The sequence below is a fragment of the Dreissena polymorpha genome, chromosome 2, assembly GCF_020536995.1.
Source record: "Dreissena polymorpha isolate Duluth1 chromosome 2, UMN_Dpol_1.0, whole genome shotgun sequence".
Taxonomy (NCBI): Eukaryota; Metazoa; Mollusca; class Bivalvia; order Myida; family Dreissenidae; genus Dreissena; species Dreissena polymorpha.
Genome location: NC_068356.1, coordinates 36608222 through 36636185, shown reverse-complemented (window position 1 = coordinate 36636185; position 27964 = coordinate 36608222). Strand labels below are relative to the sequence as shown.

The following is a 27964-nucleotide window of genomic DNA, read 5'->3' as shown; positions in this document are numbered from 1 at the left end:
AAACCAACTAGAATTTTGGGCCAACACATGCGGATTGCGCTTAAATGCCAAAAATGCAGCATCCTCACCATAAACCAGGAATCCTCTTTTTATTAAGTGATGCAATATGATGATTCTTAAATTCAACGAATATTCAAACCATTTCTATATGTTGGCTGTTAAAAGAACAAAACAAATATGAAACTAGCAAAACCATTGAATTATTGAAAATGATAAATAACAAATTTCAAAATTTCGGACAACTATATCCACAAAACAAAATAAACGTTTTATGCGTGTATATAATACGAGAAATCGTAGCTAAAAAAGTTAGATCTAGAATAGCAATTTAAACCACACAACAACAACAACAATAAAGTTATAAACAATTCATAATACTAACAGCACACACTGGCACATTGCAGGCATTCGTGTTATTGCTGTCAGGTAATCGATGTTGTGACCTGTACCTGTCAATATATGAGTCGTGTTATGAAAAAAACTGGGCATAATGCATGTGCGTAAAGTGTCGTCCCAGATTAGCCTGTGCAGTCCGCACAGGCTAATCAGGGACGACACTTTCCGCTTTTACGACATTTTTTGTTTAAATGAAGTCTCTTCTTAGCAAAAATCCAATTAAGGCGGAATGTGTCGTCCCCAATTAGCCTGTGCGGATTGCACAGGCTAATCTGGGATGACACTTTACGCACATACATTATGCCCAGTTTTCTCAGAACGCGACACATATTGTTACATGCCGTAATATTTCCTATTGCAATGCACAATTTAACAAATAGCTTTATACACACATTATTCTACGAGTCATAGTCTCATTTTCTGTCTTATCCATTCGATGATCCAGTTAAGGTTAAAATTGATTGGGAGGTAATAGATTTGCATGTTACATATACAATGTATTTAAACATTATATTATTATCATCGCAACTATTGAAAACTGTCATTTTGCTCTGTCGCCCGTCACCACGGCAGTTGTGAGTTTCCATAGCGACGAGATAATGGCCACGCCCGACCTCGATAAAGCGCCGACGGAGATGTTGTCGTGTAGCGTCTTAGCGACGACGACCACGCGTTCCTTTATATCATACCAGTTGTTTTTTACGAACACTGACACGTTGAACGACGTTTTCACAACAGATATAAGAATGGAAATGTAGGTCAGTAGAAGACCGAGCGCCCAAGAAAACATGGCGGGTACCTCGAGTTTCTGAGATCCGTATCTGAGTTCTGGGGTTTTGTTTTTTATGGCGAGTCTGTGTGTAGGGTCGAATTTGACAAACCAAATCTCATGTCTGTCCGATACGATCTGGAAGGGACTGTTGTAGGTCGCGGTGACGTAGAAGTCCATTCTTACGTTGTGTGCGTTACGTAACGTCTCCGCCAGACGTCGTGTCTCATACGTCCACTTCTCCTCGTTTGCGATGCCCTGTGAATGAAACGACGGCTTTTTTTTTTTGAGGCGCTCCGTGTAAAATTTTACACTAAATTTAACACGTATAACCTTAAATGTGATTTGAAAATACTCCACTAGGTAAATATCCGTTAACCATTAGACGGCCATATCAAATAAAAAAACACAGCCTGATCTGATTGTCTTTCAATGTATATTAACTGCGTACCTGAAATGTGCTCACATACACCGTCATTTCCGGCATGTGCTCGATGTACACGTGATCATTGGTGGGATCTGGATGCCCGTTTTCGTCTCCTAGCGGCAGATGCGTACACACAACGAAATTCCGCTGAAAATCTTCGCCGCCTTCGGCAGAAATGCGGGTCAGTATCGGTGGCTTCATAACCAACTGGGCCCCTTTTTTGAAACAAAGAAAAGGCTATCAAATAGTATTTTATAAACATATCAAACATGCGATACGTGTGTCTTAAACAGATTGATGTATGTATACGTCACTATTATATTAGACCATTTAAGCATATTTTTATTGTATAATCCTGGTATAATGTACATGCTTTCAAAAACAACTACAGTTACAGCATACACATTTCGATGTTTACAACAAATGTTATTCAATCCACAGATTAGTCTACGCAGCAAAGAAATGTCGCTTCCAGTGGTCATAAACAATGATAAACTTACATAAAAATATGAGATACGTTAGTGCCATAGAACACTAGGATTATTCGAAGTCATTGATAAAGCCCCCGAGACAATTATGGATACATATTTCGCTGTAAACCGTTTCATCGTTATTATTGGAATTTTCTTGTAATTACTATTATCACCGTAAACTGTTTCGATGTAACTATTTGAATCGTTTAATAATGTTATGTCAAACTCAATATCATGTTTTAGTCTTAAAGCGATCTTTTTACGGTTTGATAAATTGACAAAATTGAAAAAAGTTGTTTCAAATTCGCAAATTTTCGTTTAAGTTATGATATTTGTGAGGAAACAGTATTACTGAACATTTACCATAGTCCAATATAGCCATTACATGTATCTTTTGACGATTTGAAAACCTAAAAATTATAAAGCGTTGCAACGCGAAACGATTGAATAATTTGGAGAGTTCTGTTGTCGTTTAAATTTACGAAACTATGAAGATTGTTTATATAACGTATAAAATACTTCTTTTGTGTATACTCGGCGGAATAGCCGAGAGGGCTAATGCGTTTTTACTTCAGACTAACTCCAGGACTCCGGGGGTCACTGGTTCGAGCCCTGGTACCGGCTACTTTTTTTCCTTGTTTTATTTTTATTCTTGATTTTTTACTGGAGCTTTTAAGATCCAATGTTTACATTTATCAATATAAAGCATTTAATGACAAACTTCAAAATATGCCAAAATCTGTGAAAATGCCCCTTTAAAAACATTACATGTATTTGCTATGAAAACTGACTTTATTTTTTTTTAATCTTTATCCAACAAAACTTCTTCAAAGATACATAAAAGATACTTTCGATTTTGATTCAGGATTCGTTGCCATCCCGACTATATTGATATAACCGACAACAAACGAGACTATAATCAAGTATATTAAATGCTGCAGCACGTACCGACCGAGTTGTCTCCCTGTGTGTAAGCCTGCAGGTGCCGGAACCCCTCCACCCTGGCCGTATCCTGGTACAGGCTCTGAACAGTGGTACACAACCACGTGCTGCGCGGGTACAAGCGCTCCTCATACGTCTGAAAACAGTTACCAGTATGATAAAAGTGTGCTAGTTAACCACTGTATATTTATTGGCATGCATGTTGTTTCGTGCATAAACAGTGAACACTTTGTATTAAATTTTACAAACATTGAAACTACAGAAACTCTAGCAGGGGGTAAATTTTGTTTGCTTATCCACTACTTTTATAACAGAACATCAACTTAAAGGGGCCTTTTCACAGATTTTGGCATTTTTTAACTTATTCATTAAATGCTTTATATCGATAAATGTAAACATTGGATCGTAAAAGCTCCAGTAAAAAATCGAGAATAAAATTAAAAAAAGGAAAAGAACATTGCCCGGACCAGGTTTCGAACCAGTGACCCCTGGAGTCCTGCCAGAGTCCTGAAGTAAAAACGCTTTAGCCTACTGAGCTATTCCGCCGAGTACACATATTTGACGTATTTTATACCTTATATAAGCAATCTTCGTAGTTTCACAAAATTTAACGACAAAAACAGAACTCTCCAAATTATTCAATCGTTTCGCGTTGCAACGCTTTATAATTTTTAGGTTTTAAAATCGTCAAAAGATGCATATAATGGCTATATTAGACCACGGTAAATGTTCAGTATTACTGTTTCCTCACAAATATCATAACTAAAACGAAAATTTGCGAATCTGAAACAACTTTTGTCAATTTTGTCAATTTACCAAAGCGTGAAAAGATCCCTTTAAAACTTAAAATGATCAAAACTTGAATCACAGCCTTGGAGCGGTCAATACAAAACAATGGCGGTCTGACGATTAATATCCGGTAATCTAGCGCGTCCGGAAAACTTTTGCACTACGCTTTTTGGAAGATTTGGAAGACGATGTGTCTTACTTACTAATATGAACATACATAGAATTTTAAAATTCATAAACATGTATTTCATTCCTTTTATTTACCGATTCTAGTATTACTGGTCATTGTGGCTCATTGGGTCATTGTCGACCTGAAATGGCTTGAAGTCACCCAGGATTGACTAGAAGCCGATTCTTGTCACCCAAGGGTGACTTCAAGCCGATTCATGTAACCCTGGGGTGACTTCAAGCCGACCGGGTGACTAGAATCGGCTTGAAGTCATCCCAGGATTACATGAATCGGCTTCTAGTCACCCCCGGTTGACTTCAAACCATTTCAGGTCGACAATGACCCAATGAGCTTCATCATGTTGACCGTGTTACTCGTAATTATCCCCCGCCATAGGCGGAGGGATATTGTTTTGGCGTTGTCCGTCCATCCTCCCTTCCGTCCGTCCGTCTTTCCGTCCTTCCGTCCGTCCGTCCGGCACTTTTGTGTCCGGAGCCATTTCTTGGAAGTGCTTTAGTGGATTTCATTGAAACTTGGTATAAGTATATATATGGATAAGAGGATGATACACGCCAAATGGCATTGTACACCATCGGATAAAAACGGAGTTAAGGCCCTTTGTATCTTGAAAAAATGCTTGTTTATGTGTCCAGAGCCATATCTTGGAAGTGCTTTGACGGATTTCATTGAAACTTTGTATGAGTATATATATGAATAAGAGGATGATGCACATTGGTAATCCCTCCAGAATAGTTTTGTGTACAGAAGTATAATGGCGGGGGATATCAATTCAACGAATTTGCTTGTTTTTATAACAAATTGCTTACTAAAATTCATCTAAATGATCACTCTAAAGATTTAGTCAACAATCGTATGATTTGATAATATGTTTATAATAACCTGCTTAAAGTAAGGTATATACAACTTGTTATGAGCGCTAGATCGTATACTAACGAATGGGAATATGTTTACCGACATTCCAAATCTATTTTATGTGACGAAATGTATGCTGAATTAGACTTCGTTTAGATCAAGACCCTACTTTTAAGTAAAAATGTTTTAACATTCATTTTGATGTGTCTCAATCAAAAAAATTAAGTAAGAACATTAAAATCAAACCCCAAAAATATAGAGACTTGGTAAATAGTCATTGGTGAATAAAACAAAGAGAATATTTCGATCATTTTATAAATTTTAATAGAACAGATACCTTAGTTTATGTTATGTTAAGATTGGGACATCAAACATTTGCATTTAGAAGTAATGACTTCATATTTGAAAGTGTGCATGCTTACCGTACAGTTGTGTTGTTTGAAAAAGACGCGTCGTCATTGTAGTTTAACTATAGAAAACGCGTTTTCATGTGTGTCTTTTATATCGAGCAATCAAAAAAAGTGCGTACCTCTGTTTTGCTTACAACAGTGTAGTTGAGTGGTTGCTTAAGTGTCGTCTGGTCGGATGGCTTATTGGTCTGCACCCCCACACGCGGAGTCAGGGTCCGAAGCATTCCGGGCAGTAAGGTCTCCATAGCCAAGTTCAAGTCGTGAAGCTTCACCATTGCTAATAAAGCTCATAAAATAAAATGTTGACAGTATTATTCATACATCGTGTATTTTTAATCCGATACAAAAATAATAAAATAAAGTACATTCTCATATTAACATTATCATATTCACATGGGTAGTATACAGGTACATCGTGTTATACGATAAAGTCCATGTGTACACGCAATATATCTAAATAGTTTATCTAAATTACAATGTATTTACATAACGCCATAACGTCCACTAAAAGCCCGTGATGACATGAAAGTTCGCTAACCGGTGACAAGCTAACCTTCCTGAATCCTGTCCCTTATCAAATTACCACATTTAGAGAAGGCACGTACAATAACATGACTATCAACGGATCACATACGAAGTCAATGATTTCAATTTCACAACGTTCTGAATTTTAACTGAATGCTGACCGGATCAATGTTTTCCGACATAAACCATGTACAACGAATGCCACCAGCATGTTAACCCATTTATGCCTAGTGGACTCTCCCATCCTTCTAAATTGGATCGATTGATTTTCAAAATTAGGAATCTCTAGTATATTTATTTCTATATTTAGAATATTTCTTACAGAAATTCCATTAAGCAAACAGCGCAGACCCTGATGAGACGACGCATCATGCGGCATCTCATCTGGGTCTACGCTGTTTGCCAATGCCTTCTTTTCTAGACGCTAGGCAGAAATGGGTTAAGTTATTTAAAAACACCCTTTTCGGTCGCAAGTTATCATTCTTAATGTTAAGGTGAAAGATCACACCCATCACCAACCAACACGCTGCTTACGGAGCTTTTAGTCTAGACGGTACTAGTCGCATATCACGAAGCAACTACGTGGGTCAACTGAGGTTACCGCTATCCCGTGTGTGTGTTTGCATTTCATAGTTCATGGACAGGTCAATCTGCGTCTTCACGACTGCATATATAGATGGATATGCCCTTGTGACATTTCAGGCAAAGATTTTAATTTTAAGCCAAAATAGGACAAGTTTACCCTGGTTGCATAGGTATTTGCCAAAAAAAATATTTTATTCAAATAGACCGGTGTATGGTGGACAATTGGACCTTAACGAGGGCTGGTGAAGAATGCAATCTGTGCCTCATCAGATGAGGTATTTAGATGTAACAAATAAAGGAGCCATGAACTTTTATTTTATACCCAAAATAATCTTAACTTAGTGTATATAATAATTTGAACACCTTATATGTGATTACTATATAACCGTTTTAAGATGAATTAAGTTATTGTGTGATATATTATCTGGAGCGAAAGGTGGAGGTAGTCCAGCTGTTTGTGCGAGTCAGTCATCTAAGTATATTTCGTCTTATATAAGTCCCCAACGCACAGACCCCATGCGAACAAGGCCCGCCCGCACACTCGACCTCACCCCTGAGCACCCAACCGCGTAAATGATGAAACACGCGTTCCCACATCCGACAACAGGTTATCATTATTTTACTTGATGTTTACATCAAATGTATTGAAGTTGCATGATTGTATAGTAGACTTAATATATTATAGGCTTTTAGACGGATATTGACCAACGGTGGGAGAATTATTATTGAATATATCCAATTATTGTTTTCAATGCTATTTGTATGAGGAAAAACACTTTCTAGCTGTATTAATGTGCTAATATATTAAGTTGTATTATTTACTTGCTTTAAATAGTAATCAATATATCGCTACAATGTCTGGCTCTTAAGATGTTTGTAATTGACCAAGAAGTCAGGTGGACTCCTGCCCAGAGTCGACTATTCCTACCGTCTGCCAAACATCTAGGCCACGTACGCGGCAGGAAAGCGGAATACAAGCGCCGCCTCCATACTAATTTGCTGTAAATTTTCATAAGTTATGTAATGGTTTAGCATGTTATTCTGTAATTGTTGTAAGGATAAAATATGATTGACATACTACGAACTAAATTTTTATGAATTGTATAATTATATACTTCAGTAGTGATTGTTTTCTCTCCGACCCAGCAGAGAAGTTAGAGAGGGTGAGAATGGGATACGGGAAACGTCCCGATTACAGAGACGTCCCTGGTTCTTTTAAATGCTCGGTTTAAAGCACCGATACACTGCACCACCTATTAAACGTTCACTGCGGGGAACATTTTTGTTAGTTAGGTTATTATCAACAGTAAAATAACAGTACATATGTGCAGTGAGAGGAAAAGATGCATGGTCTGACTAAATAATAGGGATTTATCGGTTTCTATGAAAGAAGCCGAAAAAAATAAGGGGAAGAATATGAAGTTAAAGTATGACTTCGTTGTGCCTTTGCTTAGAATCACTTGGGCACTCTGCGCTGGAGTTTTTGCATGTTTTGTACGTTGTATGTTTGGGTGTGTGCTGTTGTACAGGCCAGACTAGTTTTAATATATCTCTTATTATATAATAGAAGAGGAGAGGCTGTTGTGTGCATTTGGACCGAGACAACTTGTTGTGTGTTGTTTCTTTGATGTTGTTGTGGGGTGTTTGTGTTGTTGTTGGTGTTTGTTTTTGTTTTGTTTTTTTTTGGCGGGGGTGGGGTTCTAGGGGGGTCCTGGGGAAGACAATTTCTAGATATATTTTTTGTTTTCTTTTGGCGACGTTTTTTTTATTAATCCCTTCCTTCTTTGCAACAGAAGTCGTGAGTTATATTGGTTTCCTGAGAGCGCGCGCATGTTATGTTTATGTTTGTATAGTTAATGATAGTGAAGGAAACAGACAGAAGGATTATTCGAGCAAAGATTATAATGTATTTTCATATTGCAGTCTGTTTTGAGTATTATTACTAGTAATATTCACACAAAAACAATCCACCTGTTAACAAGTTGGTGAAAGTTAATGTGTTTATCCTTTTCTTAATACTTATTCTCATTTATTTAATTTATTTAACCGAATCAAAAACTTAATTTTCCATACCCTGAGTCAAGAACTTTATAATAAACTTTCTTAAATGAATTTATAAGATTGAATTATGTTCATAGTTGTTCATAATTACTAACATTTGCATAGACTTACAACTTTACTGTGGACGCGCTCTTTCTCTTGATTCGATTCACTAAGCATCCCACAAAATACACTACAAATTATTAAATAAAAAATAAATAAATTTCATTTTACTTTTTCTTTCATGTTTATATTAAACTGAAAATTTAATTTTACCGAGATTTGAATATCATTAAAAAAACTCAGTATATACTTTCATACGGACTTAAATTTGAACTGAATACTTCACAAAATTAAAGTAATCAAATCCTTTTCAAGTGAATAATAATGAGTATCAGCACAAAGTGCAATTTCATACTTAGAGACTTTTTAGAAAAATAAATAATGTTATACTTTTTAACCACTTTAATATATTAATTTATGAACATACATTTTATGCATGTATTTTTTTTATCCAGGAAATAACTCTAAAGTACAAATGCAAATTTCTAATCTTAATGTGATTATTTATTTCAACATGAAAAGTAAATTCCAAGATAACCCGAGTCCACATCAAAGTAGACCTAAATCGAACGGGTATTCCTTTCGTCCTTTTTGCACTGGAGTCGAACACCAAATCAATATGTACCTGATAACCGCTATACCCACAAGTGTTGATTGGTTATCGATAGAAATATGTACATACTACACGGTGTTAAAGCGGGTGGGTACCCTATACGTTAAATATAACCACAACGCGCCTTCAGCTTTACGGTACCTGCCCCTCTTCGTCATAAATGAGTCGCGTTCTGAGAAAACTGGGCATAATGTATGTGCGTAAAGTGTCGTCCCAGATTAGCCAGTGCAGTCCGCACAGGCTAATCAGGGACGACACTTTCCGCTTGTATGATATTTTTAGTAAACTACGAACACAACCGGTACGTCGATTGTATGTGCATATAGATATTTCAATCTGTGAAATTCGAATTATATTTATTTCACCGACCATCTTTCACTTTGAACTTCTGATTGCCCATGTGTTTTGTCTAAACAGAACTGTTTACTTACAAAAATGTGAAAACAGTGGTGAACGTTTAAATTACTTTGGCTTATTTCTGATGTGTTACGTCGTTATTTAAATTCACTTACGTAATTAAAAACCGGTAATTTATGTACTTAATAAAGTATACGAAATCATAATGTTGTTACATGTTACAAAAAATATATGCATGTATCATAATATGATATAAGGAAAGGTAACGCAAGAGAACATCTAGGTACATTTGACCTCTCATGTGGAACAGGTATCATCCTCGTTTGTCGCAGCCTTTTATTAATAATTAATTTTTAATTAACTTTTGCATATAAATTATTTAAAAAAAAACTCATTGTTTATACTCGTATCTGTCTTATAAAATGACATGCAACATACATATTATTGATATTGCGATACATTTTTCCGGTGCAGCTCTAGAGATAATGAGAGATAATGAAACGGAAAAGGCACTATAATATATGTATTCTTATAAAACATGAATTTATTGCACTTAATACCTAAAAGTGACAGATATCACTTTCTAAATGTTTTCGAACTCGAACGAAAAACATAAATGTGCCCAAACGTCTTAATTGCATTTTCCAACTGGGTTTATTTGATGCAAGTATGGTTTATCGAGTAGAGTACAGGGGATGAATAAAGTTCTTTGCAGGCATTTAACTTGTCAAAAGTTTGACATTCATGACTTTAAGCTGCAGACTAATATATCAATAATTCGGTAATGTAGCTCTTATGGTCGATATAGAGAATACTAGGTTAGCGTTGAATACAGAGTTTATGTTGCGAGGCTTAGAACGCCGGAAGCGAGCATTGGCGAGCGCTTTCGGTGTTCGAGCCGAGCAACATAAACTATTCAACATAAGGGAAACGTAAACTATTCAACGCTAATCCTAGTATTCTATTTATCCCATTTGATTTTTTTCAACGTGACATTTAACACAAATAGATCAAATAACCTTAACAATTATTTTAATTCAGTCTTAAAAGCGCTTAAAATCTAACGAATGTGACCATACGTAGTGATATAAATGTATTTGTTCTGGTACGCAAAATAGTCTTAAAAAAATTCACACACAAACTGTAAAACAAGTAAAAATATCCCCATATACATCAATTCAATTTTACGCAGTATTCGAATTGTAACACATTACGACCGCGAAATGAAGAATTTACTTCACTATAATTCATTTTATTTTAGAAAGAAAATGATCAAAATCCAATATGGCGGCGATTGCTCCTGACAAAATGATGTCGATGTCAACATACATGTACACCACCGACGACCTTGACAATTTCGACAAGTAAACAGACAATTGCAGCGACTGACACTTTATTTGACTTAATATACAGGGCAATACGTTTTCCGACTTCGGACGACGAATTTAAGGACGCGCAGAACGTGTTTTTTATATAATGTTATGGGTATGCCGTGTGTGATCCGATGCAAGTTTAAAATCATTTCCCCGAGAACAGAGAACGACAAAAGTACAAACAAAAACCAAAACACGTTCGAACTACTAGTTCTTACCTTTAATTATCCTTTAAAATCCATCTAATAATCCATTTAACTCAATAGTTGACGATTTTGCATCTAGGGTCTTTAATAATATTTTAGCATAGTTAAATAAAGACCCTTATGTCATCCTATTACTTAAGAAATAATATTTTTCTATCATGGTTTGTTATCGAATAACCCACAGTAAGGAGTATAGATGCGTAGGAATTAAATCACGAGTGCGAAGACAGGTATATCCCACAGTGTTGGATACAGGCTAGTATATTCCATAAGGTGTTATACCGTCAATGTCGCGGTGAAAATGGGATAAAAGGTTATGTAATTATATTTAAGAGTCACATTATTTCCCCTCAGGGATAACCAGACGTGGCTACTAATGCGATTTCCGAATGTATTCATATTTACTCAGGCGTCTGCTGATTGTGTATTTATAGGTAATCTTATACATAAATACATAATCAGCAGACGTTTTATTACCACATAATTAGTATCATAAGCTGTATGAATTATTCAAAATGTGTTTGTTTGATGTAACGTGACTCCAAAATAGGGAAGGAGGGGAAGTTTATAGATTTTCTTTTTTAATTTTTAGGGTGAACTTGAACTTTTAAATTCAAAGAATATTCAAAACGTTTATTGAATACCCTTTTATATTGGATGTTAAAAAAACTACAGAAATGACACTTACAAAACCAGTGGGCTATAGAAAATGATAAATAAAAGAAATTATAACAAAAAGAAAAACGTTTTTTATAAAGACACGACAAATCATTGCGCAATTGACCAGTCGCTAAATTATCGATCGCTCCGCCCACATAGTCACGTGGTCTAGTGATTAGAAAACTCCGACAAGCAGATCGCAATTATAGCGGATTACGTGAGGGAAATTCTATATCTGTAATGATGTATTATGCTCTTTTCTATAAAATAAATTATTAAAGCCGCACACTAAACTAACCTGCTTTGTAAAACGTTTATACAATCAAAAAAACTTTAGAGAGAAATGGCGTAATCAAAATAAATGAGTTAACGGCAGACTGACTATCAGAAACGTTTCTTATACATATTATATAGGGAGGTGATGAAAAATCCGTCGTAAAAATGAGCATTTATTTCATATTGATTTTGAACTTGTATTCAACCGTCTGACAGTGAACCCGGTGGCTATTCATATATAATTTTGAAAATATTATTATTAAATTCAAATGACATATCCATATCATGATGGGTTTTTTGTTTATTAAAAATGTTTAGATCTTTGTTTTATTGTGTTATTTTTAAAAAGACACCGATTTTTTTTATTTAGATATAAATTAAATTTTTATTGTAACCATAATTTAATACAGGCCTGATATCGTGGTTTCATTAACAGATAGTCTAATATGCATTTTATTACATTTATGTTTAATGCGAACCTGTTACATTTCACTATCAAAAAATGAAATGTTGGTATTACGGTGCTGTTCACGAACATTCGAATTGAATACATTTAGCATATTATGCATTTGCTTATTTATAACAAGATGGCCCTTATATGTTAATTGCAGTTTTCACATTTCTCCAGTGACAATGTATGTTGTATTAGAAATGTTGTTGTTGTAATATAAGCCGTACATTTTACACTTGAAGTCGCTTTAAGCTGGCTAAGCCGCGTTGAAATCACCTTTTTGTTGTTTTTACTTTAGTTAAAACAATATTTAAGTTAACAATTTATAATGATTTCCCTTGTTTATGATCCACAGAAAATAAATATATAATTGGAAATCATTTAAGTAATTAAATAGTTTTCTTTTCTTGTGTGCAGTACCTAACAATGCCTTAATGTTCCTTCATTCTGAGATCCACGCAACATACTGTTATTTATTAATCATCGACAATTACGCTGAGATTAATAAGCACGTGTGGCAATTATTATGTTGCCCAAACTGCTTAAAAATATTGTGCATCAAACGGTATAACAAGTTTTATAGAACACACACCTGGTGTGGTTAAACTATTTATTGTGTTTGTTTTCTCATTACTCGTTCATATGTTCAAGAAAAAAAGATAAAATAATAACCTTTTATAAAGTATGTATAGCACCTACAATTTTGAATAATGATCGAACAGTAATGATCATGCATTTGATATAAAATCTGTGTAAACTCTAAAAAATTACGTTCATTCCATATGTACAACACGCTTTGTTTGTCGGACAAAATGGCGGCCGGATAAGCGTTGCTGAGGGGTGTGTGAAAAATCGATATCTGATTGGCTGATCGACAAAATGTGGGCGGAGTTGGCGACTGGTCAATGTCATTTGCACTGTCAGAAACGCCCGTCACCACAGCAGTTGTGAGTTTCCATAGTGACGCGATAACGGCTACGCCCGACCTCGATATAGCGCCAACGATGACGTTGTCTTGAAGCGTCTTCGCGACGACGACCACGCGTTCCTTGATATCGTTCCAGTTGTTTTTGACGAACACTGACACATTGAACGTGGTTTTCACAACAGAGATAAGAATGGAAATGTAGGTCAGTAGAAGACCGAGCGCCCAAGAAAACATGGCGGGTACCTCGAGTTTCTGAGATCCGTATCTGAGTTCTGGGGTTTTGTTTTTAATGGCGAGTCTGTGTTTAGGGTCGAATTTGACAAACCAAATCTCATGTCTGTCCGATACGATCTGGAAGGGACTGATGTAGGTCGCGGTGACATAAAAGTCCATTCTGACGTTGTGTTCGTTACGTAACGTCTCCGCCAGACGTCGCGTCTCATATGTCCACTTCTCCTCGCTTCCGATTCCCTGTGAATGAAACCACTTATTTTATGGAGCCTCCCAATGTGAAATATTTCAATGAATTTAACATGACCATCCTTAAATTTGATATGATAATGCTCAAATTGTAAATTATTATGTTAATGCCATCAGCCGGTCATATAAAATAAAAGCTCCACGATCTGATTGTCTTTCAATGTCTATAAGCTGCGTACCTGAAATGTGCTCACATACACCGTCATTTCCGGCATGTGCTCGATGTACACGTGATCACTGGTGGGTTCTGGATGTCCGTTTACGTCTCCTAGCGGCAGATGCGTACACACAACGAACTTCCGCTGAAAATCTTCACCGCCCTCGGCAGAAATGCGGGTAAGTATCGGTGGCTTCATTACTATCTGGGCCCCTTGTTGTTGGAAACAAAGAAAAGGTTATGAAATATTATTTTATAATCACAGCAAACAATGCGAGACGTGTGTCTTAAACAGATTGATGTACGTATCAGTCACTATTACTAGTCCATTTAAGCAAATCGTATCATATTGGTAATATCTTACATGATTTCAAAAACACCTGCAGGTGACAGTCCGATGTTAAACAAAATGATTCAATGAGTGACAGAAGAAATGCCGCTTTCAGTGGCCGTCTTTAGGTCATAAAAATGATAACCTGACATAAAAATATGAGATACGTTGAGGCCATAGAACAAAAGGATTATTCAACGTCATTGATAAAGCCCCCGATAACATTTTGGATACATATTTCGCCATAAACTGTTGTATCATCATTAATTGAAAATTCGTATAATGGCTGTTCTGAAACGTAAACTGTTTCGCTGTAACATTTGTATTTTTTTATATTCACATGGCATAACTCAATATCCCGTTGTGAAAAAATATAACATTTATGTACTATGCAAACTAAATTTAGTTTTAAATAAATAGTTTTTATCCTAGTTCTTCAAAGATTAAAGATACATACGATAATGATTTGTTAGACGAAAAATAACATTACGAGTAATGTTTCTGATGTTCAAAACTTCTGACATTTGGATATATGGGTTTATAAATCGAATCTTATAACATAATTCAATAATAAAATGTGGGTATTCGAATATGATACCAGGTATTGTTGCCTAGTATATTGATATAACCGATAACAAACGAGACTAATATAATAGGTGCTACCTAATTTACAGGCAAAAGCTTATTTGATGTTTGTTAAAGATAACACGGGCAATATATGTCTGCACATTATCATGCAACAAAACATTCAATTTCTTTACAAAACAATATGTAATTTAGCAAAGCAATAAAATATAATTTGTTTTCATCTTAAACAACTTTATGAAGCTATGCTTTATGTATAGTAACCCCTTGTACTGTTTTCAAACTATTAAACATGTATTTCATTTTTTGTTTACTTTTAAAAACAATGTTAGAATTAAAAAAAAAACAATCTCGCAAAACTGTGTTTTATTGATGTTTTCCATGTGCAGGGATGCCATTTATGTTTTAGGGCGCGATTATTTCTAAAACGATTTTATTTAACTTAAGCATAAAAAAGAAAGGTGCCGTACTTCATTATTTTGGTCCCATGTCTAAATCATCGACATCGTAAATGTATCCCTTGCATATGTAAATGAAAAACGTTTTGTACTTAATTAATGTTAATAAACATATAAATGCAACAATGTTTGCGGGAGTGTTTGCATCTATCTTGAAAGAAGTGCATAGACCTCATTCACTGCGCAAAATTACACAGACCAGAAATATCACCTTTGGCTTTGGACACAATACTCTTTGCATATCTTCCGCACTGTTAGAGCTTATGTCCTGAAATGTGGTAAACTTATTGCATTTTTCTGAATCCTCAGGAATTAACAGTTGGTAAAAACTATCGCTTATGGCATACACAGATTGAACATTACTAGGTTGGTGTTACGGAAAATATACTAGTAGAAAAAATTTAGATTTATGATGAAGACCCACATCATAAGCTTAACGCTAAATATATGAGTGTACCTGTCACTGTATGTGTGAGACAAAAAATAAACAACATACTTATTATTACGAATTTACTGTTATCAACAAGAATTGTTTTACCAGTAAATAATTTACCAAACCATATTTAATTAAAATATAATCAAATATTTTTCAACTGAATTTAATTACATTATTTCGTTTATTTTCATTTCATTTAATTCATTTTCATGTTTTGAAAGTAAAGATATTCAGTCATTATGGACTGTGGCATTAAACATATAGACAGCAGCTGCGTATTGCATGTGAATGAGGCAGTTTCCACATGAATATGATTATAAAATAACAACCCGATTATTAAACTGCATGTACATCCCAATTGATTAAAGTCAAGTTTTTGTATGTTCAAGCTCAAAATAACACATTCAGTATGTTCATTTATACCCTTATCTTCTCGCCCTTGTTTCTGTGCACTCAAAACATGTAGTATTAGACACACTGTTATGAGTTTGCATATATTCGGATAAGTTCCTACCACGCGTTTGTTAGTTTTAAAACACGCTCAGTCATGGCACTAAATGTCAATGAGTTGACTTCATCAAAGATGTAGAACAAAAAAAAAATACTCCACTCATCCAGTACGCCTTCTATGAAGAAATAATAACAAGCAGTCATCAAATAAAATGAATACCGTATCCTACACTTTCGCTTCTTATACGGTCTTCAAAAAATTAATCAGAGACAGTTGACAAGACTAAACTTCTGCTTTTCGCTTATTTGCTTTTTTTTAAAGTGTCAGCATAATGTGCAAAATAATAATGGTAATACACAACATGGTCTCAAGTGTGTCAAATGAATTTTTAGGCAAGGATTATTAAGTATAGGTATAAGTTCAAGTGTTGAACACACTCTTTTGTAATAAAAATATTGCAAAGTGTGCTACTGGCACTGCATTATGCACATTTATATTTAAGCAAAAATTAACATTCATTTTAATTTTATATAATAAACAATAAATCTGATACTTAAAAACCACTTAGTAGATATTGTTTAATGTACAATGTATTACTCAAAGTCATCATCACACAATGAGACAACACAATGGTCTCTAAACATAGTGTGCTTTTTAATTGTGGCATACATTTTATGAAATAATACTAGTAATAGAAATACAGAAAAAAACGTCTAGAGCTGCTTGGGAACTATCATTTTTAATATCAACAATTTATTCGACATGCCTGATTGCAAATTGTTAATTTCACTATTCTTTCACATTGTTTTCACACCTGATATTTGTTATGCTGTATATTCTTTTTGCTTACAGACATACAGAGTCTCTTCACAATAATTGCAGTTTCTTTACAGTCCACTAACGTTGAACACTACAGAGTCACAATTGCTAATGTTTCAGTCCCGGTCAAGCTTTATAGGTCAAGAATTGCTTTGTTGTTGAGTACAAAGCACGCAGTCAGTTTTGCTCAGCAGAATGCAGCATGGAATGTGTGAAGTCCAGCATTTGACAGAGCAGCTTCTAAAAGAAAATCAAAGAGAATCCATAAAATGTACATATGAATTAGTCTATTTCCAATGTGTATGTAAGCACAGTTTGATTTTTTACAGTTTGAAACAGTTTGGTACGAAAATGATCGAGTATGAGTCGGAGATGCAATATTGTTTACTATCACAACGTAACTTAATATATCACAAAAGAAAGGGTCTTTAGAATAATCACGTAAAATATACTCAAGAAATAACTCCAAAACTTAATAAAATGATAACTTTTATGTTCCATTAGTTTGACTGAATAATAATCATAATGACCTTAAATTTTAAATCGGCGAAATTTTGTATGTGCCGAAAACAGTTCCCATGCTATCAAAGGTAATCTTTGGCAATATAATTATAGATTGATGTTTTATGTAACCAAACATGTATAGTTTTCGACGAAAGAAACGCGGCCGTTCATGTTGTGAACAAATTAAACTTTTAAACAATTGTTTATTTATGAAAAGGGATAATATTAACTATAGAATATTGGGTTCATTGAAGACGTTAATTCGAAACTAATCTTATTCGCTATTGTAAACCGGAAGTACGCAAATAATTTAGACGGGTTATCTTTTTTAAATTTTGTTAACAACATCTAGAGCAATTTTCAATTTGCAATGCATTATGGGAAACAGGAAGTGTCACACAGGGAGGCAAACAGACGTATTTTGATCGTAGAAAATCATATAATGCAAGGAGATAGAGTACCATTACCTACAAAATAATAAATTTCTTGTCGTATTTTTTATTGAGGAATGCATCTACGTGTCATGTAGCGTTTGTCGAAGTGCCTATGTTGCTCCAGCGGTCTTTGATTTTCAATCGCGAAAATAGATGACGGCAGGAATTATTTGACTTGATAGCCTATAAGGTAATGTCTCACTGTATTTCAGAAAAAATGATACAAATAAACGGTCAACGCCCGCTTCGCGGGCTTTTGCCCGTATCAATATGCGTCTGAAGCGTTAGTTTAGAATCGTTAAAGGTCGCAATATACTAAATAGTTTCCCAATATAATTCAACGTAAAAGCGGCATCTTTAAGCGAAAATTAATGCAACATTTTGCACATAGAGACCCCCTTAACCATACCTTTTCTTAAGGCTATTCTAAGCGGAGTCGATTTGTGCAATAAAAAAGATATGTCATGTACAAACCGAGGAAAAAACTTGTCAAAAGTCAAAATCGACTGTTTTTGCAACTTTTTCCGGCCGTTTTCTAGTGGAATGTAACCTGTTTCAGTGCAATGTTTTACTACAGTCCCTTAGTTTATCATATTTTAGGGATTTAGAAGTGAGCACCTATTCATGCACTACAACTTTTCTCCAAAAGATAAAGCCAGAACAATTGTTTGAAACGCACAACATGCCTTTGAATCAACTATGATATTATTTTAGAGAGTACAGCCTACATGAAACTGTTATTTAGTATACTGTAACCTAAATGCTGCAGCACGTACACTCTGGATCAGCAGACGATTTATTTCATAAATCAATCTCTGGGTTAATGGTCGCCATCTTTCGAACTACTTTCAAAAGAACAACAACAACAATAACAGTAGAAGACAAGTTTAATTGCGAAAAGTTGAAAAATTTAGTACATGTGTCACGGTTGTTGAGTGAAATAGTGTTATTTTCAACTGTGTATGAAGCATGTGAACTGGTAGTGGAATAACCGAATTGTTGGTGGAAATGGAATTTAGAAATATATCTAATAACTCATCATCGTGTAGAATTATCATCAGCATCATTTCTGTGGAACATTGCACTATTCAAAATACAAGTGTTTCATAGATATGGTGCTTTTGACATAGTTCACTAACCATCAAGACTGAAATGATTCATGCATACAGGTAAAGTACATAATTGAATTTGTGCAGAATGTTTATTTTTTACAAATTATTATTTAATTTGACCAATTTATTTAAGATTGAGTGCACTGAAACTCAAAGTCTAAAGCTTAGTAAGACACTTAAGCCAGTTTTCTGAGAAGAAACAATACTTGTTCAGAGTATAGCAGGCTCATGCGGCCTCTGGTTTATTTATTTTGCCTCGGCCTTTAACCTGGGTCGCTTTGATTTCAGGTGTTTAGCCCCCATATCAACAAGGCTCTTGACCCTATATGTAGTTATTCATATTGTTTAAAGATTTTGAGAACCCTCACTCGGTGCCAGTGGGGATAAAACAGGGACCTTCTTATAGCTAGATGAATGCATCAAATATGCCAGCAACACTTTATAATCAATAACTTTATAATTGATGATTCTGCTCATTTAACTACATTACTAATTTACCAAAACAATGTGAAACACATTTTTATGCCCCCAAAGGAGGGCATATAGTGATCGCACTGTCCGTCTGTCTATCCGTCACACTTTGCATTTAGGTTTCGAAAAAATGCTCATAACTTCTATGTCGCTTCAGATGTAACATTCATATTTGGTATGCATGTGTATATGGACAAGGCCTTCCCATACACACACAAATTTTGACCCCTTTGACCTTGAACTTAGGGTCCGCGTTTAGGTTTTGAAAAATGCTCATAACTTCTATTAAAGCGTTTATCGGGGGCGTATGTCATCCTACGGAGACAGCTCTTGTTTTAGCTACTGTCCTCTGCACAAACCATGATATATCTGCATATATGCATCCAACCAAATCAGTAAAACTATTTGTCACTTAATTACAGTAAACTTATTGCATGTTAACTTTTCAACAATATATATATACATGTATATATTATTATATATAACAGATCTTGAAAAAAACACACATCAAACTTCAAATTGATTTAGTAAATTATAGGCTTTACTTGGTATTGTGACATTGACACCAATCATGCATGCAACTATACAATTATACAACTATGGAACACATTATTTATGAGAAATTCCAATACATCAACATATCGTCTCAGATTTAAGGCAGATAATCTAGTGCTTTTTTGCTGCCATTTTTACTATTACACATATTTTCATTTTATGTTATGATGCATTGATCTTGTTTCTAAATTAACCAAGCAATCATGTTAAACTTTTGAAGAAAGATGTTGTCTGATAAATATAGAAAATATAATCACTACAAAGTGAACAAAATTCAGTTGACTACTGTGACCAACAAAGATTTGCCAAAGAGCAATTCAGATCATGATTTAAATTAAATACAAGTAATATGAAAGTCTGCCTATTGGATCCCAGTTAAGACTTATTTGTCAAATCTGAACATTAATTTTCCCTTAGCCATGTAGAATTGGGGACTAAATACCATCAAGTCATGTAAAAAGGAGCAGGGTATAGCACGCTGCTATTGATCTCTTGAGCTTTCACATGAATTTTACGGGCAATTTTCATACAACAAATGATATTATATAGTGTAATGATAAAGCATTATGAGCACAAATTATATCTCTTACTAGTGGTGCAAAAATCTATTAAGTGTCATATTTCAAAAGAAAATTTATATAAAAAGGTATTATTAATTGTTAAAACGTTATAAAAGGTTATTTCAATTCACTAAAGCATTTAATTACAAGAACAAGTGCATTTTATGTCAATTACAATACATGTAACAGTATTGGCATTGTATTTATCTGCATTTGATGTATTTAATACACTTAAAAATGCAGACAAGACACACTTCTAACAGAAACAAATGTATTTTTTTCTGCATTTTCCAGCATTAATACTCTTCAAGTGTATTTTTTATCATCCCAAATACACTTTACCAGGAAAAAGGTATGTTAAAATGCATTTTTAGTTTGTTTTAAGTATATTTTCAAATGCATTAAGACACTCTTTTCTTTTGCAAAAAATGTTGAACAAAAACTTGAAAATATTTAATATACTAAAGTGTTGTAATAATTAAAGTTTTGTATGAGCATCAAAAACAGTGTAAAATTCATACCAGTGCCTATTTAGTAGCAGTAGGCCTTATATGGTCTACTTGTGGTAGAAATAATGCATTTTGTATAATACAACATACATAAATTAAAAAATATAGCTGCCCATACAGTTCAATACAATGTTCAATTAACTACACTATGCAAAGTTGAAATATGACATCAAGCTTGGAATAATCTTTTCAATAATGAATAATATGCTGTTTTAATTTATAAGTGAAATAGACACTTGCATATAAAAACTGATTTTACATCAAAACTAAATGTTTAATTTGATTTTTAGCTCCACTGGCCAAAGGTCATGTGTCCATCGTGCATCCATGCATAAACTTTTCCTTTAAACATCTTCTCCTAAACTACTGGTCCAATTCTGATGAAATTTCTTAGGAATGTTCCTGGGGTGAACCTCTTTCAAATTTGTTCAAATTATGCCCCTGGGGTCAAATTTGACTCTGCCCTGGGGTCACAAAATTGAAAATTTGCTTAAATAAGGCCTATTTTGTGAAAACTTTCAAAATCTCCCGTCCATAACCATTGGCCTAGGGCTATCAAATTTGGTTTGTAGAGACATCTAATAGTCCTCTACCAAATTTGTTCAAATTATACCCCTGGGGTCAAATTTGACCCTGCCCCGGGGGTAACAAAATTGAACATATGCTTATATAGGGTATATTTTGTGAAAATTTTACAAATCTTCTCGTCCATAACCATTGTGCCTAGGGCTACCAAATTTGGTATGTAGTGGCATCTTATAATCCTCTACCAAGTTTGTTCAAATTATGCCCCTGGGGTCAAGTTTGACCCTGCCCCGAGGGTCACAAAATTGAACATATGCTTATATAAGGCCTATTTTGTGAAAACTTCAAAAAAATTCTTGTCCATAACAATCCGGCCTAGGGCTATAAAATTTGGTATATAGTGACATCTAATAGTCCTCTACCAAATTTGTTCAAAATTAATCCCTAGGGTCAAATTTTACCCTGCCCCGGGGGTCACAAAATTGAACATATGCTTATATAATACCTATTTTGTGATAACTTAAAAAAAATCTTGTCCATAACCATTAGGCCTAGGGCTACACAATTTGGTATGTAGAGACATTGTATAGTCCTCTACTTAGTTTGTTCAAATTATGCCCCAGGGGTCAGATTTGACCCTGCCCCTGGGGCCACAAAATCAATTATATGCTTATATAGTGCCTATTTTGTGAACATTTTAAAACTCTTCTTGTCCTTAACCATAAGGCATAGGGCTACCAAATTTGGTATGTAGTGACATGTTATAGTTCTCTACCAAGTTTGTACAAATTATGCCCCTTGGGTCAAATTTGACCCTGCCCGGGGTCACAAAACTGAACATACACTTATATGGGGCCTATTTTGTGAAAACTTTAAAAATCTTGTTGTCCATAACCATTGGGCCTAGGGCTACCAAATTTGGTATGTAGTGACATCTAATAAGCCTCTACCAAATTTGTTCAAATAATGCCTCTGGGGTCAACTTTGACCCTGCCCCGGGGGGGGGGGGGGGGGGGGGGGTCACAAAATTGAATAAACGCTTTTAAAGTGCCTATTTTGTGAAATCTTTAAAATCTTCTTGTCGAAAACCATTTGGACTATGGCTACCAAATTTGGTATGCGGTAACATCTTATAGTCCTCTACCAAGTTTGTTCAAATTATGCCTTTTGGGTCAAATTTGATCCTGAACCGCATGTCACAAAATTGAACATTATATACGCTTATATCTTGCTTATTTTGTGAAAACTTAAAAAATATTCTTGTCCTTAACTCTAGGACCTAGGGCTACCACATTTTGTATGTAGTGAGATATAGTAGTCCTCTACAAAGTTTTCTCAAATTATGCCCCTGGGGTTAAATTTGACCCAGCCCAGAAGGTCACAAAAGTGTACATGTGCTTAAATAGGGCCTATATTTAAGTATTTGCACATGCAGAGAAATTTGTTTCAACCTTTTTCAGCAGTGGAGCGATACAGGGCCATCACGGCCCTCTTGTTTAAATACTCAAAAAATGAAACCAGTTTCATGCTTGCATGAACACAGTTTATAAATGCTGTCAGAATTATAAAATATGTAAGTACTATAAATACAAATGCCAGGGAAAAGTGCTTTTTGTACTAAAAAATTTGAATGAATATTACAATAATACATTCTGAATACTTTAGTATGTAATAAACAGTTTTGTCTGAGAAAATCACTAAATTTTATATATTTATTCAAATTCACATAAATCATATTTAAAAAAAAACATAATTACTTCAAATCCTTTCACACAATACTGAAAAAAATGCACAGTTTCTGATTGTTATTGATTCTTTATTAATTTATACATGTACCATTTTTAATCTTGATGCATCCTCAATTGTATAATGCTCTGGAGGTCACTGGTGTGATCCCCAGTGTGGGAGCATTCTTAAGAAATCTCCAAGAGACACCTAAGTACTGGTTCTAGGCCCAGGAAACGAACTCAAGAGCATTTTACATACATGTACGTAGTTAGTACTTTAAATTTAATCGAACTAAAAATGGGTTAAAACTAACAACTGAAACCCTTATTAATACATTTTATTTTAAATCAAGCAAATGTGCAAATTCATTAAAAATAATGAGTAAAATTTAAAAATTCTACTTTAAAGTAATCATGATAATTTAGATCTTCAGAATATTTAATGATGATAATGATACAATTTTATATTCCCTAAATGATAAAAATAAAACATGTAATGTTAATTTATGAAAAAAACGTTTTAATTTTATCAATATCATGGTAATTACAACTAGATACAGGCAATTAGATCAGAAACGTGCATTAATTATATTAATGAACAACCCAGACATTTGTAGTGATTTATGGTCACTATTTGATTAACGTTCTATACATGACCTGTCATAAAAGGTATTTTTTAGCCAGTATTACAATCGGCAATGATAGTCTGTATTGCATACATATTCCAACGTCTATTATCGATTCGCTTCCTCAAACTGAACAAATATTTAATGTTTACATCGCGAAACGTAATGCATCCAGTTTCACTTTCGGTTTGGTTGGTTTTGTAAACACCGTAATTTCATCTTAAAAATTGGATGATAGGGTGATTAAATAATAATGGAAAAGTAAATCGCTTGGATAATAGGTCAAAATGCAACACAAATGAACGTTAATAGTGCTATTAATATCAAAGTTTCGGTAAAAAGTTTGGCGCTAGTTCAACGCGCATCGTATACAGCCAATCTGAACGCATCGGACAGTGGGCTACACCACACCGACGATCGCCGATATGGCGGAATTGTCCGAGGAGTCCCGATTGCGTATACAGCCTCATAACAATAGACTGACAACCTTTTGGGTAGTAAAGTAGTAATACAAGGCAATATGGCGACCGTTAGACACGAGGCCTATCTTACGGAGGAATCCGAGATAGCCGAAGTATCACGATTGCAGCACGTACCGGCCGAGTTGTCTCCCTGTGTGTAACCCTGCATGTGTCGGAACCCCTCCACCCTGGCCGTGTCCTGGTACAGGCTCTGAACGGTGGTACACAACCACGTGCTGCGCGGGTACAAGCGCTCTTCATACGTCTGAAAACACATTATGATAAAAGCGTGAACATTGTAGATTTATTTGCATGTTGGTTCGTGCATGAAATTATTTTCACCTTTCCAAAAAACACGCTCATATAACAAGCGATTTTTCCCAATTGGGACAAGTACCGGTACAAGCCCAATTGGGAACAAGAAATATCTTTAAAAAAAAATATACGGCGTTGATTGTGGTCGGTGTTTATGAACGATTAAAAGTTATATCTATGAGATCAAAAATAGCGATTGCCTTTTTTCTGCGCAGATCTTAGCTGCATCACACGCAAATCAATTACGGGCTGTTGCGACAGATTTCGTGGCTTATTTCGCTTTATTAGATATTATTACTAAGATATCTATATTTACAGAATAGAAAGACACAAGAAGCATAAAAATAAATAAAAGTATATAGGTCAGCCGGCAACACTCGAATCTTATTTGATTCCATTATTAATAGAATCGTGAATCATCGTGCTAATGCTTAATAAATTGGTCTAAATGGATAAATATTTCTAATTAAATTAATCAAAATTGGTCCTTATCATGCAATTGTTGAAAACACATGAAAAATCTATGATTGACATACCATAATAATATCGCCGAATATCTTTATTTCGTATCTTTCTGATCAAAATAAACTTCAAGTGCACATAGTTTACGCGATAGCGTTTATTAATTTAGTATCTTTCTGACTAAAATAGACTTCAAGTGCACATAGTTTACGCGATAGCGTTTATCGTTTTCTGTAACTTACCATAAACTGACCTTGATATCATGCGGGTTGGAATTCAATGCATTAAAGTGAGGTAACAATTCCACTGCTGGAACAACGGCTTGTTTAAAGCTTTAAACATTTACGTGTTTAACGGTCAATTTCGAAAACAATTTTAAATAGTTTCGTCAAAGCGTATATCAGGTTACTGAACAACAATACTTACATGATCTAAAATTAATGAGTTCACAAAATGCAATATCGTAGGACTTACCAAATATGAGAACCCAGCCTTTATGTACAAACGCACTGGCGCTCTAAATATAAAGGGGCACACAATCTGTATTGATGACGAGAATTTTGAGTGTGAAACTGCTCTATCTCTCAAACCTTATAATTAGAGATACAATTGTGTCATGCTGAATACGCAGTTAACATCGTTGCTACACGAACTGTAGTATCCCTTTTCATATACTATACTTCCCAAAAATAGATAGTCGATGGAATAACATATTAATTTTAATGTGAAATCTGTTTGTAGATTGCACTTGTTTTTTCATAACGTTTTTACTGCGAAAAGTGTCAGGCCTACCGGCGGAAAATTTTATTTTCAAATTGATTGATCGCTTACAAAGGTCATGCTAAGGTGAAAAGCTGGTGTATACAGCTATGCCTAAAATGCAAAAAAAATACCTGAAATAAGGAACATTCGCGTCGTAAAGTCTACAGATTGGGAAATTGGTGTATTTAGTTGTTTGTCCCCGAATACCTTAAAATTGATAATTACATGTTGCCAATTTGTAAATATTATATTTACTTAGGTTCAAGCCATGGAGCTGCGCAGGGAAACTAAATAAAAGTTGCATTTTTTTCCTAAAAAAATATAAACAGATTTAAACCTTCAATTGGGAATTTTTGGGACAGCATATGGGAAATTTGTAGACTTACCCAATTGGGAAAATGCCGTTTTCCGGTACGTTATAAAGAAAGGAAAAAAAACGCTGAAAACATTTTACACGTGGTAATAAACAATAACCACTTTATATTGAATTCAACAAACAATGAAACTCCAGAAACTCTATCAGACAAGAAATGTGTGTTCTTATCAAGTACTTATATAACATAACACTTACTGTAAACTTAAAATGACAAGAACTTGGATTACCGCCTTGGAGAGGTCAATATCAAGCATTGGCAGTTTAAAGTCATATCCGTTAATCTAGCAGTGCGGTAATCTTCCGCACTTCGCTTTTTTGCAGATTTTGAAGACTTATTCAAGTCTTTTAAAGTATTATTTACTAATATTCACAGAAAATAATTTAAAAACGAAAATTATTTTTTAATTTCCTTTTTACCGATTTCATAATAACTTTTCAGTACGATGACCGTGTTACTCGTAGTTTTAATGACAAAATGCTAACTAAAATTCTTCTATATGTTCACTCCTCTAAAGATTTAGTTAACACTCATATATTGTTGATAATATTTTTAAAATACTCTGTCCAAATATATTTAAAATGACCGGTGTCGCGGGAAATATGTAAGACCGTGAAAAACGTCACACTAGCTGGAAAACACAAGACTGTGGATGCGCATTGGAATTTAAAATAGCATTGCCATGAAAAAAGTCAGACATATGCAAATTAGCATATTTTTTACCGACAGAACATTGTGGGATCAAACTGGCATGTTGGATGTGTTCTGTTTAGCTCAAAACACTACTTTTAGCATTAATTTTGAGGTGTCTCAAACAAATAATGTCTTACTAACTATTGTCAAAAAAACCCGGAAGAGTAGGTACTTGGTGATTATAAACGAATTCATTGATGAATAAAAACATTTTAATCATTGCATCATTCTCAAGGTTAACTTGAAAACATATATAAGTTTATTGTATGACAATACTGGACACCAAACATTTAGAAATCTAGAAAAGATTGCAGACAATACGCGTACCACTGATTTGTTAACAACAGTATAGTTCAGTGATTTTTTAATTATCGTCTGGTCGGAAGCCTGGCTCGTCTGCACCCCCATACACGGAGTCAGGGTCCGAAGTGTTCCGGGCAGTAAGATCTCCATAGCCATGTTCAAGTCGTGAAGCTTCACCATTGCTTATAACGCTTACAAAATGATATTGATATAATTAATTATAAGTATATCGTCTATTTTTTATTTTATACAAACATCATATAATAAAGTCCATCCTCATATTCACATGTCCAATTTACCTATGCATGTTATGTGATAACGTTCATTATACAACCAATGCCACATTTATATGTAGTTATGTAAAACACCTTTTATTCCTGTTTTAAGTCACATGTTCCCAATGTCAGGGTAAAAGCTCACGCCACACAACACAATCCGTGAGGAGTCCTAAGTCCACACGGTAGTGGTCGCTTATCTTGAAACAACCACGTGGGTCAACTGAGGACACCGCTATACCCAAAAGTATAGT

At 34.6% G+C, this 27964-nt stretch overlaps 2 protein-coding genes across 12 annotated transcripts in view; both read right to left on the bottom strand.

The window, feature by feature from the left end:
• LOC127866621 (cytochrome c oxidase assembly protein COX18, mitochondrial-like) overlaps positions 1-27964 on the bottom strand; it is a 284996-nt gene that overhangs the window by 255616 nt on the left and 1416 nt on the right. The window lies entirely within an intron of this gene.
• LOC127866622 (heme-binding protein 2-like) lies at positions 73-27964 on the bottom strand. 11 transcript variants are annotated; one of them, XR_008043055.1, is made up of 6 exons: positions 5735-5872; positions 5368-5534; positions 3014-3143; positions 1617-1807; positions 885-1423; positions 73-183 (listed from the first exon to the last, which is right to left on the bottom strand). XR_008043055.1 is itself a non-coding variant. In XM_052407314.1 (6 exons), the coding sequence occupies exons 3-6, from the start codon at positions 5521-5523 to the stop codon at positions 938-940; spliced, it is 963 nt and encodes a 320-aa protein (XP_052263274.1). In that variant the 5' UTR covers positions 5524-5534; positions 11023-13796; positions 13985-14032; the 3' UTR covers positions 225-937. The 11 variants fall into 11 exon arrangements, 10 of the variants coding, with proteins under 10 accessions (XP_052263274.1, XP_052263273.1, XP_052263277.1 ...); XM_052407314.1 differs by lacking the exons at positions 73-183; positions 5735-5872 and adding exons at positions 11023-13796; positions 13985-14032 and having other exon boundaries at positions 225-1423; XM_052407313.1 differs by lacking the exons at positions 73-183; positions 1617-1807; positions 3014-3143; positions 5368-5534; positions 5735-5872 and adding exons at positions 13696-13796; positions 13985-14175; positions 24662-24791; positions 27460-27956 and having other exon boundaries at positions 225-1322.

Coding starts and splice junctions, on each gene's coding strand:
- LOC127866622 (XM_052407308.1), bottom strand. CDS start 27,615: ATGGTGAAGCTTCACGACTTGAACATGGCTATGGAGATCTTACTGCCC. Junction 24,792..27,459: donor CTGTTGTTAACAAATCAGTG/GTACGCGTATTG, acceptor ATGTGTTTTCAG/ACGTATGAAGAGCGCTTGTA. Junction 13,797..13,984: donor TGTATGTGAGCACATTTCAG/GTACGCAGCTTA, acceptor TTTCATTCACAG/GGAATCGGAAGCGAGGAGAA.